Source organism: Pteropus vampyrus, unplaced genomic scaffold (genome assembly GCF_000151845.1).
Source record: "Pteropus vampyrus isolate Shadow unplaced genomic scaffold, Pvam_2.0 Scaffold65, whole genome shotgun sequence".
NCBI lineage: Eukaryota > Metazoa > Chordata > Mammalia > Chiroptera > Pteropodidae > Pteropus > Pteropus vampyrus.
In genome coordinates, this window is record NW_011888846.1 from 2471404 (window position 1) to 2490819 (window position 19416).

General features: G+C 39.9%; 1 protein-coding gene across 1 annotated transcript in view; it reads right to left on the reverse strand.

The window, feature by feature from the left end:
• Positions 1 to 12394: 12394 nt before the first annotated feature.
• Positions 12395 to 19416, reverse strand: part of TDRD5 (tudor domain containing 5) — a 46066-nt gene continuing 39044 nt past the window's right edge. Inside the window, exons 17-18 of the mRNA XM_011361276.1 lie at positions 18375 to 18446; positions 12395 to 12642 (exon numbers count right to left, since the gene is read on the reverse strand). Coding sequence (XP_011359578.1) covers positions 12395 to 12642; positions 18375 to 18446 — 320 coding nt within the window. The remainder of the gene's footprint in view (positions 12643 to 18374; positions 18447 to 19416) is intronic.

Sequence of the window (19416 nt, forward strand, 5' to 3'; positions counted from 1 at the left end):
AAACAAAGGTCAGTGGCATCTAGCAAGGGCTTGGATGCATTGTGATGAGGGAGGGCAGAGGAATTGTGTGGCTAGTCATGGGATACAATGAACAAACGTCAGAGGAAAAAGAGCTGAAAATAAAAACCAGGGAATGCTGAGGACCAGTATGGCTCACTCCCATATTGGGCCAATTCTGCCTTACAAGATCTGGCAGGTCTAGGATTTCCCATTAGAACCCTGGGCTGTCATTTTGGGTGTCCTGAAACAGTGGGTCATTTTTTACAAAAAAAAAAAGAAAGAACGAGTTCTTGCTACTGGCATTTAGCTGATCCCAAGGCCTGCTTCCTTTTAGCCCCACTATGTCTTGTCAGTCGCACAGGAGCTGTCTTCCTTAATAAAGGATGAGCTCTTTTAGTAAATTTAATACCATGGAAACAGGAAGTTACAGAGCCTGTGTCAAGTAGGCCCATAGTAAATATTCATTGAATTAGAAAATGACAGCCCTCTCATCTAGTGACTAGTACACACTGCAGGTCCATCCAGGACGATGGGGAAAAGGGAGAAGAGAAAAGCATCTGCTGCCAAAGATACTTCTTTCTCCATCTTCTTCTAGTTTCTGCATCTTAGCCACGGTACCACTACACTTCCGTAAACTGCCCTAGATTTGTCTAGTTAGCAATTGCATATTTAGGTGGTACATCTCAAATCTACAATGCAGGGACATAATAATGCAAAAAGAAGGTGGGTCAAAAATGTATACAAAGCTATTGAGTAGACATTGTTATCCCAGTCGTAATGATTTTTTTTTTTTCTCCTGGGATCTTGCAGGGGAAATGGTTTTCAGCAGCAAGTCTGCACCTCTGAGCCCTTGTGGCTCTCACACATCCTCCCTCTCCCGCTCCACCTTCCTGTTGGCGTCATTTGAGACTGACGCCAACAGGCTTCCTGCGCGTGCTTTAATTTGTCTGTGCTGAGCTGCTGCATTGGGGTCACGGGGAGGTTAGAGCAGATGTTCTTCTCGCTGCTCCTGCTTAACATTCACTTTGTTTTCCTCTGGGGAGTTATCCGAGTGGGGAAAAAACAGGAGACTATGATAAGATAAAGGGGACTTGGGGCTGTAAGAGCTTTCTTTGGAAAGGGGCGAATGTAGCCAGTCAGGTCCGATTCCCTTTCATCTTATCAGACAGGCAGGGACCTCGGCCTCATTGTCAGGTCTTTCTAAGTAGGAATTATCTTGTTTATTCTCATAACCTTGGGATTTTGCACAGGGCCTGGCATATTAAAAATACACAAGTTTTTTTTTTTTTTTTTGGTTAGAAAGCAATGCTCAGAGTGTGGGGACATGGTCATTGCCTGGGCGGAGAGACATGGACAACCCTGTGCCTTGACCCAGAATGTCCCATGACAGAAAGACCATTACAACTGGGGTGTAAGTCCACTTCCCAGCTCGACCAATAATCGCGTCTCTGGACTATACACTCTAAGTCTCTTGAAATATTTATCACAAGACGAGTTGAAATGGAAGGGATATAGTGCAATGGAAAGGAGCACAGGCTTTTGAAATCATTCATTCATTCAACAAATATTTATCACATACCTATGTACTACTATTTGAGTCTGTCAGGATGCAATAAAAAAACAAAACGGACAAAAATACCTGCTTTGTGGAGCTTATATTCTGGTTGTTGTAGATTGATAATAAACAGTAAAAAGTTCTGTCTTAGAAGTTAGGTTCCCTGGAAACAAGTAAAGGCTGGTAAAGGGGATTGGGTTCGAGTAGTAATTTTCAAAACGACCTCTAAGAAGAGGCAGACACTGGAGGGAGAACAGCCGAGGCAGAACCCGAACATGGCGGCTGCCTGTTTCCACTCAAGGAAAGCAAGGTCGGAGTGGGCAGATGGAGGGAGCGAAGGAGGAGATTGTGGAAGACGAGGTCAGAAAGATAATGGGGGGCACATATCGCACAGGGCCTCGTGGGTGGGATTGGCAGATTTAATAAGTAAAACTACAGACTTCCCAGTTAGATTTGAATTTCAGATGAATAATGACTATTTTTCAGGATAACCATGTCCCAAATGTTATGTGAATATTATAACTGAAAAACTATTTGCTGTTTATCTGGAATCCAAATTTAACTGGGCAGCTTGCATTTTTTTTTCTGGCAAAACCACACTGGAGGGCCATTGTAGGGCTCTGAACCAAATTGGGAGCCCTCGGTGGGTCTTGAGCGGAGAGGGGGACTTATGGTTTGAAAGTTTCTCTCTGGCTGCTTTGTGGAGAACAGAGGGAAAGAGCAATGGAGGAAAAGAGGGAAACCAGATATCAGAGAAACCCAGGCTCACCACCGTGATTCAGACCAGGCAGCGGGAGCGAGGATGGTGAGAGGGGACCGGATTCCGGGCACATTTTGAAGGTCCAGCCAACAGAATATCCTGGCTGACTGCGTGTGCCGTAGGAGAGAAAGAGAAGAGAGCCTGGGGTAACTCCCAGGCTTCTGGCCTGCGCAGTTAGACCGAGGGAGTTGCAATCAACCGGGTTACAGAAGATTCTGTAGGTGATGTGGTTTGGGATGCAGATGCAGCACAGATCACGAGTTCCGTTTCGGGACAGCCAAATTTGAAATGTCATGGGGATACCTGAGAGCGGAGGGCCACGTAGGCATTTGAGTGTGGAGCTCAGGAGAGAGGTCTGCGCCGGAGCTACAGAACGTGGGAGCCTTCGGCACAGGATGGCAACCCGAGCCGTGAGACCGGACGAACTGGACGAGACCATGAGGCCTGCTGGACGAGACCAAGACGCCAGGGAGAGGAGGAGACAGAAAAGTAGATGCAAAGGATCGACCAACAAGTAGGACGGAACCCTGGAGAATGTGACAGCCCCGAAGGAGAGAAAGAGCGTCAAATGCTACTGATGGACTGGGCGAGGGGAGGACTGAGGGCTGACGTGGAGGTCTCCGTGGACCCCAACAGGGGCACTTCTGGCAGAGTGCGGTGGGTGGAACTGGACTGGGGGAAACGGAAGAAACATCACGGGAGACGACACAGACAACGCTTTGGAGAAATCAGACATATGTAGTTCCTGCCACTTCCTAGATGCGACTTTGGGTCAACTACTTTCTCAGCCTCAAGTTTCTCTTCTTATAAAAAAGGACTAGTAATAGGGATGCTGTGAGAATTAAATAAATTATGGAAAGGATATGGCATATACTAAGATCTTAGTAAATTGATATTATTAACACTATTGGGACACAATATGAATGTGTCACAGTGCGGGCGAGATACTTAACCTTTCTGTGCCTCAATTTCCTTATCTGAGAGTGTTAATAGTACCTACTCCGATTAAATGACATAATCTACATAAAGCACTTGGAACGAGCTGTTTGTGGCACATTATATGAACTTGGTGAAGCTCTTATTATCCAAGCAATTCTCTTAGAAACGCTGGTCTACCTCTTTTGTAAATGCAGTGCTGCCCAGAAGTGAAGTGTGCGCTCAACTTATGAAACAGCTTCCTGTCTTAGATACTATTCTTGTGTTAATGTGATCTAAACTCATTAACTTTTGACGGCAGCCGCCTTTGCTGCTTTGCGATGTGTAAAGCCCTATGCAGTGATGGTTATTATAACTGACTCAAGATCTCGTTGCGAGCTAAACTCACTCTCTGAACCACAGAAGTTGCTTGTCTTCACTTGAAAGTGAAGTTACAAGGGTTAACAGTTTTCCATTTCCCCAGAGTACGTGGAGAGCCTACAGTCTTAGAACACAGGACGCAGAACTCCTGCGGGCAACCATTATCCTCAGTCTGAGGATGCCAAGGACCTTCCTCTAGAAATCGTACGAACACACAAAATTTAACAGGTTTGGATGAGAAAATCCTCAGAGACTCGAAATGTACATTTTTTTTTCTACGACAGAAATTTACAAAGGAGATAAAAGACACATCTGCTTGAAAAATCCAAAACAAAGATGGAAAGGTGACTTTTTTCCCTTAGAACTTTTTCAGTGGAGCAAGATAGAATTAGTAGTTGTAGCTTCTGACTCTGGTTGGTGGCTTGTTTGTGTTTCCCCACCGTGTCACGTGATAAAGAGACCCAGACAGTGTCAAAGTCTAAGTTCTGTACAAAGGGACAGCTCTGTGGCAGCTTCCTGTAGGGTCGAACTAGGAGAAATTTTAAATTCTCATCCTATGGGAATTAATCTAGGACCCTTACCTCCCACAGAATTTATTTACGTCACTTAAGTTGTTTTTTCAAGCAAAGAGGGGTGACTTGAAGTTAGCTGCAAGCTCCATTTCCAACTCTAATAAAACTCTACAGTGCCAGGAAACAAGGTTATCAGCAGCAGGCTGGCACCAGGACTCCTGTCCTAGAGCGCCACCTAGTAGTGAGGCGATAGCAAAAGCTAATCTCTAAAGAATGACTACATCCCTTGATTTTTAGAACAAAACTATATTTTTTTTAAAATCCAGCTTTGGTGAAATAGTACCTTCACCAAATACACTCTAAGGAGAAATTCAGGGAGAGAGATACTGGGTTTATAATCCCCGAGTTAAAAGTCTCACTACTTTCGCTCCTGCCGTCCTGTTTCAGAAGCTGCTCCTGGAAGCTCAGCGATCTAGTCTCGCAGGAGGCTGGGCAGTACGACCAGCCAACCTTCAGCTGATGCCCTTGGTGGCACCGGACCACCCTAACACTCCTACAGAACCCCTCCAAAGACTGCAGGAAATCCAGTTCTGTTAAGGTTTCATATTGAGGGTCCGAATGAATCATGCCAGATCAAGATGAAGTGGTTCCTGTTTGGGTTAACAATAAACGGAGATTTACCAGCAGCCCCACTGTTGGCCATGTGGTTTGATCGCTCCCCATGTTGCCATGACATCTGGTCATCATTTTGAGAGGGGAAAAAAGCCACCATTCAAGCATGTGTCACCCACATTGAACCTTTATAATACTTAGAAAAGGAAAGTGCCATCATGAGAGATAAAAGAACGTGGGATTTAGATATTAGATAATCCAAGTAAGATCTGTTTGGGGGACATGGGAAGGTGCTAATCAGTGGGGTTAAAGCTTGACTAATGCAAGATGAATACGTTCCAGAGACCTGCGGCCCAACGCTGCGCCTGTGCTTAACGACTCAGCGTTGTGCCCTTGAAGATCCGTTTAGAGGGTAGGTCTCGTGTTAAGTGTTCTTACTAAAACTACGTAAAACTAAAGAAATCAGTTGCAGTAGCCTATCACTACCCTGTTTCATTTATTTAAAATAAAAATGACTTCCTAACACAATAGGTCTCAACTTCTTATTCCCACGCCACCGTTTCCGAGGAGTAAAGCGGTGTCGCGAGTTGCGCGGTGGACTCTGTCGGAATGAGGCACAGAAGCAGGAAGTGGGCAGGCAGGAGGGGGCAGCGTGAGCCGTGGGAAAAGTTCTCCCACCACCCAGGTGGTGTGTCCCTCAAACCCCTTCCTTGAGAATCACCATTCTCAGTTTAAAGTTTGTAACGAGAAAAGCCAGGAAGTGGGAGCGGGGGCGGGAGCAGTTCTCGCAATGGAGACCATCCTTCTGCAGTTCATCCCTTGCTGCTCACTCAAACGCCCTCAGGACCTCTGGAGAGGGATGTGGTCAGAGTTTTTGAAAGCCAGGCCCGCAAACTGCTGTCCTACCTGCTGCCGTGGTAATGCCTGGGAACGGTGAGTCATCAGCTTTTTACTTTTCAGTGTAAATCCATAATTTAACCTTTGGCATCTAACACATTTAAAGCTGGTGGTAGTTTCCTTGCTCATTTCTTTAGTTGCGTTAGTGATGTTTTTAAAATGACATTTTCTCGCACCACGCTGAATTCAAAACAGAACAAAAACCTCACACTGTGAATCTTCAAAGTAAATATGTTCTTAAAAAGTATGAACAGCAGAGAGGTGAGCAGAAATTAAAAAGGAGTTTCCCAGGAAGGAGAGCAGATTCTTTGGTTTCCTTCATTTTGGTGTTTGCCTCCGGAGTCCATTATTTGGCCTACGTCTCTATCTCTCAATTTAGCTCCAAACTGTGGGCTACCATGGTACACACACACACACACACACACACACACGAAAAAAAAACCAGACCAAAAAAAAACCAAAAAAACAAAAAAACACAGTTCATGTCAAAACTAATACATTAACTCTAAAGGGCACTTTTAAATTAATTTCTTTTGTTTACCCATTGAACTGGGGGCTGTGGTGTAAAAAGGATTTTCTGGAAAACAAACTGGGAAGTCAGAGGTGAGCCTCCAAGAATAAAGAATGATAAACTAAAGGGAGCCAATTTGGTAAATCAGACTTTTCTGAAAGGAGGCTAAGAGGCTGGGGGAGAAGTTACAAGTGTCAAGCTGCTTCTCCCACCCTCGTCTTTCCTTTCTTCCTTCCCTTCCCTTCCTCCCACCCTTTTTTTTTTTTTTCTTTCTGGCACTCTTTGGCAAAACATAGCAGAAAAATAACTAAATATCGTTCGTGCAGAAGAATAACCTAGACAAAATATTTCTGGTCTTTCTACTCATTTCTATTTGGAGGACGCACTGTTCATTCAGTTCTAAATTAAGTTTAAATGGGATATTTGCTCATACTTGATTAGGCGCTTCCCAATAAAGCCTTCTGTTTTAAGGCTGTTGAGAACATAGCATTGTAGAAAAGAGATCAAGATTTCAATTGACCTTATTTATGTCCTATTCTTTACCCTGTTTACTTATTCATTCACTCAGTTAAACTTACTGAATATCTTCTGCTATGTGCCAGAAAAGACATGAAGGTGGCTTGGCCTTAGGTGGTGGCAGCAGATCCACAGAAAAACAGGTGGCCTAATAAGGTACTTAGGAGGTAGAATTTGACAGGCCTTTATAACAGACTGAATGTGGGGAAGAAGGGCAGGGAGCAGTCAGGACGATTCTATTCCTAGGTCTATATTTGAGACAACCAGTCGATGGTAGCAGGGAAGCCTGGGGTGGGGGTACAGCAGGGGCGGGAGGGAGAGATTTTCCCTGTTCATGAAAGTGTAGGGTGGGTTTCAGGAGTTGTGGACGCCTAGAAATTAGAGAACACTTTGTATAAATGTGTACCTTCTGGAAAGACAGTCCTCGGTGTTTGGCATTTATTTAAAATAAATGATCCCATAACAGGTCAGAGAATCACTAGGCCACAGCACACAGAACTTGGAAATTCTTAAACACTACATTCACGTCAAACAGATGGTTCTGTCAGGTTGTTCAAGCAAATGGTCTTTCATAAAGCTATGTCTCAAGAGCATCCCGTGTTTATGATCTGGTGGACAAGGTGGTACCAGTGAGTGTTAACTTCTTTCATCTTTGCTGAGAGATCTGATAAAAATTCCATGGAACTCTAGGTTTGATACCACAAGTTTCCACAATATGTGGAATGACTGTAAATCTGAAAAGAGCCTAAGCAAAGCCAGGACAGGATGCAGGTTTACTGATAATTACTTACATGACGTTTGCTACAACTGATTTGGCTAATATGGTAAATGCACCATTTTTCTCTTAGATCGAGTTTTTGAGGCAACTTTGCTGAGCTTCATGAATCCTGGTAAAGTCAGCTGTTGGACCATTTCCAAGTAGAAACTACATAAAGACCAAAAAGTTTTGGCGGAGTTATGTTTCTGAATCTAAAAAGTTTGGCGAATACTAAATCTGTATCGACTGCTGAAAAAGTCGCTGAAAAACATTCTGTCTACCTGATCGTAAACAGATGTCCCACTGCCCAAAATGTGAGATGTAAAAAGGACATTAACAGTTATAACCAAGTGTGCCACCCCTTTACTCCCAACTTATTTAACTGTCCTACTCCAGATCGATGCAGGAACGTTGCTACTTTTAAAATTCAGAAAAGAAAAAATAAGCTGTTGGCTCTGGCCTATATTGTATATGTTTGCTTAAGTTTCATCCTGCTAATAAGCAAAGGGGAAACAGGCATAGCTTCCATTAAGAGGGCTACACTCTGCCTAGTAACATCCTGGATGGCACACACAGACTCTTATTTGACTGACGGGCATTTTTGTACAGATGGTATAAGGAGAGATTTTCCATCAGGACATGAGTAGCAGCATGCTTTGTCAAGACGTCATTTTTCTAGTAAGAAATGAACTGAGCTGTCTTTTCTTCTACTTATGGTCCAGTGGAATGCCAGATTAAGGAAAAATTCGTACCGAACATCACCTACATGAAGTCTGAGAACCACCTGGTAGCTGTTCTGCTTTAGGCAAAGGCTCTGAATTGGCATCTGGAAATCAGTAAGAGTAGCAGCAGTTCACTTAAAGAGCGCTGAATTACGGCCACAAGATGGGATTAGGTTTGGTATTCAGCGTGTGGAACAGTCTCAAGGGAGAATTTAAGAAACTGGACGATGGCTTAGAAGGGTTTGAAATGTCACTATAAACAAGAGAAAGAGAATAAGTCTTTGAAATGTAGCTGTCAGGTACTTAAGATGCGGCTCCAGTCTGAATGAATTTCCAATTTCATGGAATAAAAGTATTTATGTACAATATAGCAAAGGTATACAAAGGCCAAAGCACTTTAAGAATAAAGAAGTCATGGACCAAAAACAAAGACAAATATTTTAGTCAAGAAGAGTATCAAATCTCTGTTTTCACAATTACACAAAGAAATGTTGTATTTTACTCAACTAAGTTTTTTGGGTCACATATTTAAATGAAATTTTCATTCCTGCAGAATCATCGCAACAAAAACTAATTACAAAGAAACACCTAGACGTTTTTGATGGAACAAATTCCAACTTCATAAATATTTAAATAAATCAAACAAAATGCTGTTAACAAACTCTAAAGATTAGGCTAATCATAATTCCTTGATTCCAATAACTTCCCATTAGTTCTATAACAAAAGTTTAGAGAGCAGAGATGTATAAATTTGGTTTCCTCATCAAATTATTTATCTAAATTGCACCAAGAAGTAATAATCAAATAAACATTGTTCCTTATAACCATTTTTCCATAAATTAAAAACATTAAAAACATTAACAGAAACACAAAACAAAATTTATACCAAACAAAGTTTTTAAAGACATTTCCTGAAAACTATACTTATAACCAAGAAAATTTAGCTGTGAATAAATTCTCGACTCAATTGTGGGGTAGACCACACAATTTCATGTGAAAAGTGGCACAAGTCAATTACGATTCTAAATATCAGAGCAGTCCTTGACTGAGAAGTTCAAACAACTTCTATATATGTGGTTAAAACAGCAAAGTTTGAAGTACTCTAGTTCCAATAGGCTAATGACACCAGAGCTCAATGGGCTGATTGGTGATATATAAGACAAATGACACGTACACTGTTAGGAATAGAGCTAGATTCAAAGTAAACAGACAGATTTGGTTGGCATGTGCCTGGGATGGAATGCTGGAAAACGCCAAGATCCGAACGGGCTACAGGAAATAAAATAAAATGTCTTAGTGATGACTCCTGCAAAAGTATGAATAATGCTGTCTGTCATACTGGATACATAAATAAGATAAATTTGAGTCTGAAAAGTCCTCGAAAGTTTGTTAGAAAAGCCTTGCTACACCGTATAAATGTTGATCAGGAGCTTCAGAAAGACTGCTCTGTGAGGTAAGACGTTGGTTCCTCATCCCTCACAATGCCCTCGTTCAGATTCTTAGCAGTGGAACTGGCCCACTGTTATTTAAGCTATCCATGTTCAAGGATATGAGATTAAAGTAAATCAATCCCCCTCCCAAACCAGGGGTCTGCTAAGCTATGAGAACCACCATTCTTTTGGACGTATCTACCCAACTGTCTTCTGGCATCAAATCATTTAAACTACACAAGAAAGAGATGCAATATTTTCCTGTGTAAAGGGCACTGAGCTAGGTAGGAGTCGGCAGATATGAGAATTTAAGCTGTGTGACCGTAGGCAAGTCAGTCTTTCTAGGCTTCAAATTTCCTCATCTAAGGCCCCTTCTAGACCAAATTTCTATAATCTAAGTCTCTAGGTTGGACATAGTCGGACCGAAGGCAGAAACCTCTAGTTACCCTCATGCCGTGAAATGGACAACTGGCATCTCCACTGCGTGAGAGTTGGGGGAAGAGGCGTGGCTGACTGCAGCCGGAATGGCCCCTCTGTTGACATCCCACGGAAGAGGGAAGAGGCATAGTGGCTACAAGCCTGAGGGGCTATCAGCAAAGCCCCTCCCTCTTCCATTCCTAAAGAGTTTATAACCAGAATTTTCCTTTATGTTCTCACCCCCATTCCCTCTCACACACCTCAGGCTCCCAATCCCCAGGCACCATTTCTTGCGGGGGGGGGGGGGACCTCCATTACTTCTAATAGATCCTAACAGCAACTATGTGGGAAGTGGGGTACTGTTCTAAGTATAGATGTCGATCCATCTTTTAAAAATAAAATATAATTAATTTGACCCTAACCCACAGAGCATCTACCTAGCTCTTAAACATTTCTTATTGCTGTTCCTGCCCATATACGGAAACCTATTGACTCATTTTCAAAGGATCTATTAAACTTGTTTGCTGCTTTGGACCATTTTAGTTAACTACCCAACAAAGTTCATCTAAAAGGCAGGTAAACAGATGGGCAGATTGGCGGTCCTCGTCAAGGCCAAGGGGTCAAAACATATAAACCTTTCAAAGGTCCATTCTTTGCTCTGCTAACTCAAACAGCGTGTTAACTATTAATCACTACACAGGCTTCTAAGTCTGTTGGCACGTGTCGGTGTGAGATGGCTCTGTCTAAAAGATTCTCTATCTGGCCATCTGCAAATGGACAGGATTGCGAAAGAGCCTTGACGCAGGGAATCCAACATCAGCATCTAACTGGCAAAGCATAAAGCTAGTTGCTGTCAGGTTACCCAGCGCTGGCAGAGCTCCACCTGGTAGCCGAGTCTACTACAGAGAGGTTTACAGTTTGACCTGCTACATTTCAGTTCACCTTGCCCCAAACCCGGTGACTGCCCATATGGAGAAGTACAGAACTCTAAGAACTTGGCTTCTTCTTTAAAGGAAGAATTCTAAGAAGCATCATTCCAAAATAAATTTTCTTCTTTAGAAACAAATTGTGGATAATTACCTAAACCTATATGAAAAACGGAGCTTTTCTGGTCCACATCACAGCTGAGTATATGTGCTCTTTATCAGTCATATGTAACTGTTTATTGACCCTCCACAGAACTTTTCAACTGTCTTCTCCACTGAAGATGTTTGATATAAAACTACAAAAAACCAAATGAGAACCTGTTCTATCAGTGATGTTTCCAGATTACTTTTTTTTTTGTCAATTAGCATACCATCATTCTTATAGATATATCAGAATTAAAGGTGAATCCAGATTTTCAGGTTTGACTGTATTACACATGTTTTCTCTAAGGTTTGTAGACCAAAAACTATCAGCATTTAGACTCTGGGTTTAACTTCGTTTCATGATTACTTAATCCTAAGAAAAAAGTTTCAGCCAGTTAGACTCTACGTTTATATGCACTTTTATATTTACTCTCAGCTCGCTCCCTTCCTCAGTGTACGTTTTGCTGATTACGTGGCTGAGAAGAGCAGAGATTCCTCCCTGTACAGGGAAAGGGACTGGGGGCCAGCTCTGCCGCTGCCGCCAAAACGGGGCCCTGGAAGGGCTAGGAAGGCGGGAACCTAGCTACGCACAGCATGCCAGTAATTCACGTCTCTTTCTCTGATTCTACTTCTAAGACACGCTTCTGTACTGAATTTTAAATTTTAGGGATAAGACTGGTATTTTACTACAAAGAAATGTATTACTAACGTTCTTTAATTTCACCTTTTGATCTTTTTCTCTTGATGGTTTATACTATGAGCTTAATAGAATGTCATATAACATTTCAACAGAGAACATCCTGGTATATAAATATTTAAATACTACCACTGTCGAACTATTGCTACATTATGGTTCCTGAGAACTGTGATGACTACAGAGACGGCTCGGCTAAGTTTCAACGATCAGTCTCTTTGATATTAGTCACCAAGGAACTGCCTATGTAATAGACGTATAATTGTTGTCTTACTAAATATGGATCACAAAACATTAGTTTTTCAGTTTCCATTTATCGGTCACAATATAGACAAGAAAAACATTTATAGAAACATAAAAAAAAAAAACCAAAAAATAAAAACTACATTAAACTACATTAAACAAACATGAACAAAACCATCTAGAATAAGAACATCATCGATAAAAATAAAGAATTAACAATAAATAGCAAACCTTACACAAGAAAGTGGACCGTCAGCACAGCAGAGGCAACGTACAGTCACATAGAAAGACAGAGGCTTCGACTACCAGAATACTATTTTTGTCTCAATCCCTCCTCCTCGTTTTGGCCTGGGAAATCGCCAAGTCCTAAGCAGTGAGTTTATTTTCCTCTCCCTTCCTCCCTCATGCTTCCATCCTTTTCACACTGGGGTACCAGTGTAGGAAGCTCCTGGACGTGGCCAGCCGGGCAGCAGCTCCTAAGGCAGCAGTGGCTGTACTTCGAGGAATGTAGAATGTCTGGGAAATCTGGTGCTCAGGAGACAAAATCAAAGAGAGCTGGTCCATGGCTCCATGGCTCTTATCTTTGAACACTGTAATAGCATGGCTACTAGAAAAATCTTCATTCTTTAGGCTCTCTGGAGAGCTTTCCACTGAAAAAGAAAGAAAGCACAAGTCTTTTCAAGGGTTCTCACACTCCCTGCCTTCTCTCTCCTATTCTAGACTTTTACTAACATGTGTTACAATCATCTTCGGTTAGGTGGTGACAACTACCAATGGCAATTAAGAGACGATGAGACTTAGAAACCAATCAACAAATGGAAAGGAAATGAACATGGGGGAATCGTGACCTGAGAGGAAATAAATTCTTGTCTGGATGAGGGCAAAAAAGAGAGGGAAAAAATGCACTCTGAACAAGAAAGGGAAGCTTGCTCCCCAGGACACTGTAGAACAAACTGGAAGTAATTCCAACGCCAGGGAAGACCCTTCCAGCTCCCCTACTTCCTCCCAGCAGTGAGCAAAATGATGGCCCACGGGCATTCTCTGTGGCCAAAGTGGCTCCAATTCTGAGTCTGTGCCAGTGTGAAAACAAAACTGACCAAGACTGTGGCTGCTGTAACGTTCCAAAACCCAATATCGGCCATAAAACGAATTATTTAGGAGTTAGTTTCAACTAAGAAGAAAAAAACCTTTCAAATGAAATAAATTTCTGGGAACTCACGTGTCCCAGAGATCTGACTCGCCAGAGCAGGGAGGGCTAGGCATCCTCATAGGTGTACTCCACACCAGTTCTACCACAAGTAGCTGGTCTGCGAAGTGTTTATTACCTGCCTCCACTGAGACAAGGAGCTTATGCCAGCATACTGCTTCCTTCAAGAAAATTCTGCTTTAGAAAAAAAAATCTAGGTGAGCTAAACAATGTGCTATTGTGTGGCCCACAATTACAAACACTTCACAGACTGGAATCAGTATGCTGGCTTCATTTTGAAAACTACTGCTCTAGATCTAAAAAACACAAATTTTAAAAAAAATTCAGAGGAAAAAAAGCAGGCATAATTCAATATTTTATTCATCTCTGCATCTTTAGCATGAGCTACCATAGTAGCATGTGGTATATGTTCTATACATTTGTGATGAATTATGTTTAAGGAGGATTTGACAGGGTATTCTAAAAAGTAAAACTCTAATTGTAAAACTCTAATTAATGCCTCAGAGAGGAAAAGAGATGGTGAGATCTAATGCAATAATGTGGTTTTACGGGAAGTCCTTAGTGAGCTCAGATTTTAAAAGGTATAAGAAAATAAAAGCAGGGACAAGTGATCAAAGAATTTAAAAGAGTAGCAAAATTTCTGCTCCCAGACATGATGCTAATTCAACAAGGATTGAAAAACAATCTCTCTTGCTTTAAAGAACTGGAGAACCACATAAATAATGAGACAACAGCTTTCAGACACCGAACAACAAGAATGCAGGACAGAGATCTTTGAGAGAAGGGAAAAATGGAAGCGAGCCTTACAAGTGCTTGAGCTCACTGTCAGGAGGTCACTTCCAGGCTGCAGTACAGGAGGCAGAATCCAAACTCAGCCTGGAGGTCTTACTGGGTAGAGACGACAGTCGGGAATATGTGAGGGGAAAGCACCAGAGAGGAGGCGGCTGGAGGGAGGAAAGCAGCTGGAGACCTGCAGAGAGCTCCCTTTGAATCTCAGGCTGAGTAGCGATCAGACTCACGCATGTGAGGAAACCACGAAGGCCAGGGGAAAAGCGACCTGACAGGAGCAGCCAGAACAATCACCGCGGCTTATACCGCGGCACGAAACACAAATGGTTTGTGTTTTCACCAGCCTCAGGGTCAAGATATTCTGACACACAGGACAGCAAGTCCCAGCAATAGCCTCAGAAAGGTACCGCCTGAATAGTCAGGCCGCCAGACTCGGGACTCTTCCAAATCAGCCTAATGAAACCCAAAAGAAACGCAGAAAGAATCAAACTAATTTCAGATAATTTCATGGCATTTCTCCCAATCTCAAATAAATAAATAAACAGATAGGTAGATATATAGATACAGACAAAGATAAGAAGACAGGGAGGATGGAAGGGGGGGAAGAGAACGAGCCAATAATGTAAAATTCACAGTGTCTGCCGTCCAAGAAAAAATTACCAGATATGCGAAGACGCAGAAAAATAAGACCTGTTATACAGGATAAAAATCAATCAACACAACCTGATTCCAAAATTATACAGATGACAGAGAGCAGAAAGGATACATATGCTAGTATCACGAGGCGAGGGCATTAAAATAGCTGTTATAAGAATACTCCAGGTTTTCAAGACGGCAGAGGAACAATGTGACTATGAGGAGGAAAAAAATGGACGATGTAAAAAAGACCCAAACCAAACCTCTAGAGATGAAAACGTTGCTGAGATGAAAAATATAATGGATGGGGAAAGAACATATTAAACACTGAACAAGAAAGAGTCAACGCACTTAGAGATATAGTAATAGAGACTAACCAAAATGAAACACAGACGGCAAAGACTGGGGACAGGAGCAGCGAATCAGCGAGCTGTGAGACGACATCAAGTGTAATGTGGAACGGGAGAAACAAAAGGAGGACAGGGTGACTGGAGAAAAAGCACTTAAAGATATAACAAATGAAAATTTTCCAAATTTAACGGAAACTGTAAACTCACAGACCCAAGAAGCTCAACGAACCCCAGACAGAAGAAAAATGATGAGAACCACACCAAGGTGTCTTATAATCTGATTGCTGAAAACCAATATATGAGAGAAAATCTTAAAAGCAGCCAAATAACACATTACAGTAGTCCCCCCTTGTCCACAGAGGATATGTCCCAAGACCCCCAGTGGGTGTCGGAAACCGTGGAGAGTACCAGACACTACATGGACTATTTTCTTCCTATACATATATACACACCTATGCTAAAGTTTAATTTACAAATTAGGCAGAGTAGAAATTAACTCTAATGGATGGTTAATGTATAAAGCGTGGATATGCTAGACAAAGGGATGGTTTGCATCCTGGGCGGGATAGAGCAGGATGACACAGGATTTCACCATGCTACTCAGAACGGTACTCAATTCAAAACTTATAAATTTCTGGACTTTTCCAGAAATTTCATATTTTCAGGCACAGTTAACTACAAGGTTACTGAAATTACAGAAAGCAAAACCACGAATAAGGGGAACAAGAATAAGAACAACAGACTTCTTGTCAGAAAGTCACGAGCAGAGTGACATCTTTTAATGCACTGAAAAATCTGTTGACCCATAACTTTATATCCAGAAAAACAATCTAAAGAAATGAAAATAATGGCTTTCTCTAATGTCCAAAAGTGAGAATCCACCAGGAGCAGACCAACACTACAAGAAATGTTACAGTTCTTCAAGCTAAAAGAAAATAATACCAGATGGAAAGCTGAATTTGCAACAGGCACTGGCAAACTACATCCTGTGGTCCAAATACAGCCTACCACCTGTTTTTTAAATAAAAGTTTTATTGGAAAATAGCTATGCTGATTCATTTGTGTATTGTCTATGGCTGCTTGGGTGCTGTATGGAAGAGGTGAGTATTTACAACATACACCGTATGACTGCAAAGCTGAAAAAATTTACTTTCTGGCTCTTTATAGAAAAGGTTTGTTATAAAAATCAGGTTTCCTGATTTTGTTTATAACAATAAAACAAAGAACACTGGAAATGACAAACATATTTATAGTAAAATAAGAATGGATTTTGAGATTTACAACATAGGAAGAAGTAAAATATATAACAAAAGCTCAAAGGCTGGGATGAGGAAAATGGAAGGATGCTATTATAAGGTTTTCATACTATACACGTAAAAATTTGAAGGTAATAATTTGAATATACAGACTATAAATCCCAAAGCAACCATTTAAAGAGCAAAAACTAAGAGATATAACTATTAAGTCAACAAAGGAAATAAAACAGAATTATTAAAAAAAAAAACTAAAAAGAAAGGAGAAAAAAAGAATAAAAGGAATAAAAGGAATGGGAAAGAGAGAAAAACAAAAAAACGGTAGATTTAAACCCAAACATTCTGATTATCACACTATATTATCTAACCACTCCAATTAAAGATTATTAAATAAGAAAGAAAGACCACGGTACATGCTGCCTACAAGAATTCCACTTTCGATATAAAGATACAGTTAGGTTAAAAGTAAAATAATGGAAAATGATAAACCGTGCTAATATAAGTCAAGAGAAAGCTGGAGTGGCTGTATTAATAATATCAACAAAGAAGATTTCAAAGCAAAGAATATTACCATGCATAGAGAGTAAAATGTAATAATAACAAATGGATGGAGTCATCAATAGGTCATAATAATACTAATAGCTAAGTGTCAAACTACTTGAGGCAAAACCCGATAAAACTGAAATTAAAAAGACAAATCAACAATTATAACTGTAGAGTTCAACAATTCTCTCTTAATAACTGATCGCACATACAGGTGTAAAATTAACAAGACTATAGAAGACTTAAACAACACTATCATTTTGACTTAATGGGTATTTACAAAATACTTAACCCAATACCAGGCTACGCATTGTTCTGAAGTATACATGAAACATTTACAAAGACAGACCATATTCTAGGCTACACAATTATTGTCCTAATTTAAAGGATTCAAAGTATTAATCACAAAATTAAAAATCAATAAAAGACATCTAGAAAATCTCCACATATTTGGAAATTACACAATAAACTTCGAGAAGAGAAAACTCTTAAGGGTAAATTATATTTTGAAATGGATGAAAATAAAAATATAACACACCAAATTCATGCAGCTAAAGCAGTGTTTAGAGGAAAAATTATAGCATTAAGTATTCTAATGTTTAAAATTAAATATAGCATTAAACAGTCTAATATTAAAATTTGTATTAGAAAAGGGCTGTGAAATGAAAGACTTAAAGTATGAACTTGAAAAACTAAAAAAAGAGAACATTATAACAAAAGCAAGTAAAGAAAAGAAGTATTTTTAAAGAATTAAGAGCAGAAATCAATAAAATAGAGAACAGAAAAACAACAGAGAAAAATCAATGGAACAAAATAACTAGTTCTTTGAAAGATCAACAAAACTGATAAACCTCTAGGCAGATTAACTACGGGAAAAAAGACGACACAAATTACCAAAACCAGAAATGTGAGAGAAGATATCACTACAGAGATTTAAATTATATAGAAATATTATGACTATATTTTGCTACTAAGTTTTACAGCTTAGATGAAATAGATAAAATCTGTGAAATGAAAACTCCCAAAGGTAATACAAGGAGGAAGATACTGAATTTATAGTTTAAAAATCTTCCTACAGAGAAAACTCCAGGCCCAGAAGGCTTCCCTGTTGAATTCTACTAAATGTTTAAGAAAGAAATAATACCAATTCTACACAAATTCTTACAGAAAAGAGAACATATCCCAACTCATTTCATAAGGGCAGCATTCTCTGGCTACCAAAACCAGGCAAAGACATCTCAAGAAAACTAGAAACTAATATCCCTCATGAACACAGAAATAAAAATTCATAATAAGATTTTAGCAAAAGAATCCATGAATCATACATCATGATCCAGAGGGCACTGTCCTAGGAATGCAAGGTTGGTTTAATATTAGAAAATCAATGTAATTCACCATATGAACAGACTATTTTTTTTTTTTTTTAAAAAAAGGATAATCTCAATAGATACACAAAAAGCATCTGGCAAAACTGAACACCCGTTCATGATAAAAGCTATCAGAAATCTAAGAATGAACTGGAATTTCTTCAGCCTGACAAGGGGTAGTAGCTAAAAAAAACTAGAGCTAATATCACACATTATTTATGAAATATTAAATGCTACCTGAAAGGTCAATAACAAGGCAGGGGATTTCACCCTCATCGATTAAATCCATCCCTATGTTGGAGATCATAACTATCATAAGAAAAAGGGGGAAGAGCAAAAGATTTCACATGAAGTAAACTGTTTTCCCCTCCACAGATAATATGATCGTCTATAGAGAATCCCCAATAACAGAGCTAACAAACTAAATTTAGCAAGGTCGCAGGATTGAATGACAATATATAAAAATCAACCATGTTTTTATAAACTAGCAACAATCAAAAATTGAAATAAAATCCCATTTATATAATAGCATAAAAATATGAAATACTTAAACACTAGGGATAAATTTAACAAAATACGAATAACATCGACACACTGAAAACTACAAAACACTGCTGAAATTAGAGATGTAAATAAATGAAGAGACAAATTACGCTCACAGATCAGAAGACTTAATATTGTTAAGATGTTACTTCTCCCCAAACTGATCTATGTATATTTTTAAATCCCAATAAAAAATTTTAGCAGGCTTTATGTAAAAATTAAGTGAAATCTAAAATTCGTATGGAAAATGACCTAGAATTTGAAAAACAACAACAAAGTTGTATGACTTCAATATCTATTATACATCTACAGTAGTCAAGACAGTGGTACGAAGGCCGATGTATACATAGGCCAACAGAACAGACTAGGAAGTTCAGTAAGTGACCCGCACATATAAGCCTACTCACTTCTGACAACGATATCAGGCAGTTTAACAGAAAAAGGATATCCTTTTCAACAAATGGTGCTGTAACAACTTTATATTTATATGCAATCAAAATAAAAAATGATCTTTATATCACACCATATACGAAAATTAATGAATTGGACCACAGACCTAAATGTTAAGAACTAAAACTATGGAACTTTTGTAAGAAAATTTAAGAGAAAATCTTACTTGGGTTAGGAAAGATTTCGACATAGGATACAAAAAGTTCAAACTATAAAGAAAAAAAAATATCAACAAATCTGACTTCATCAAAATGAAAACTTCTGCTCTTCCAAAGATACTATTAAG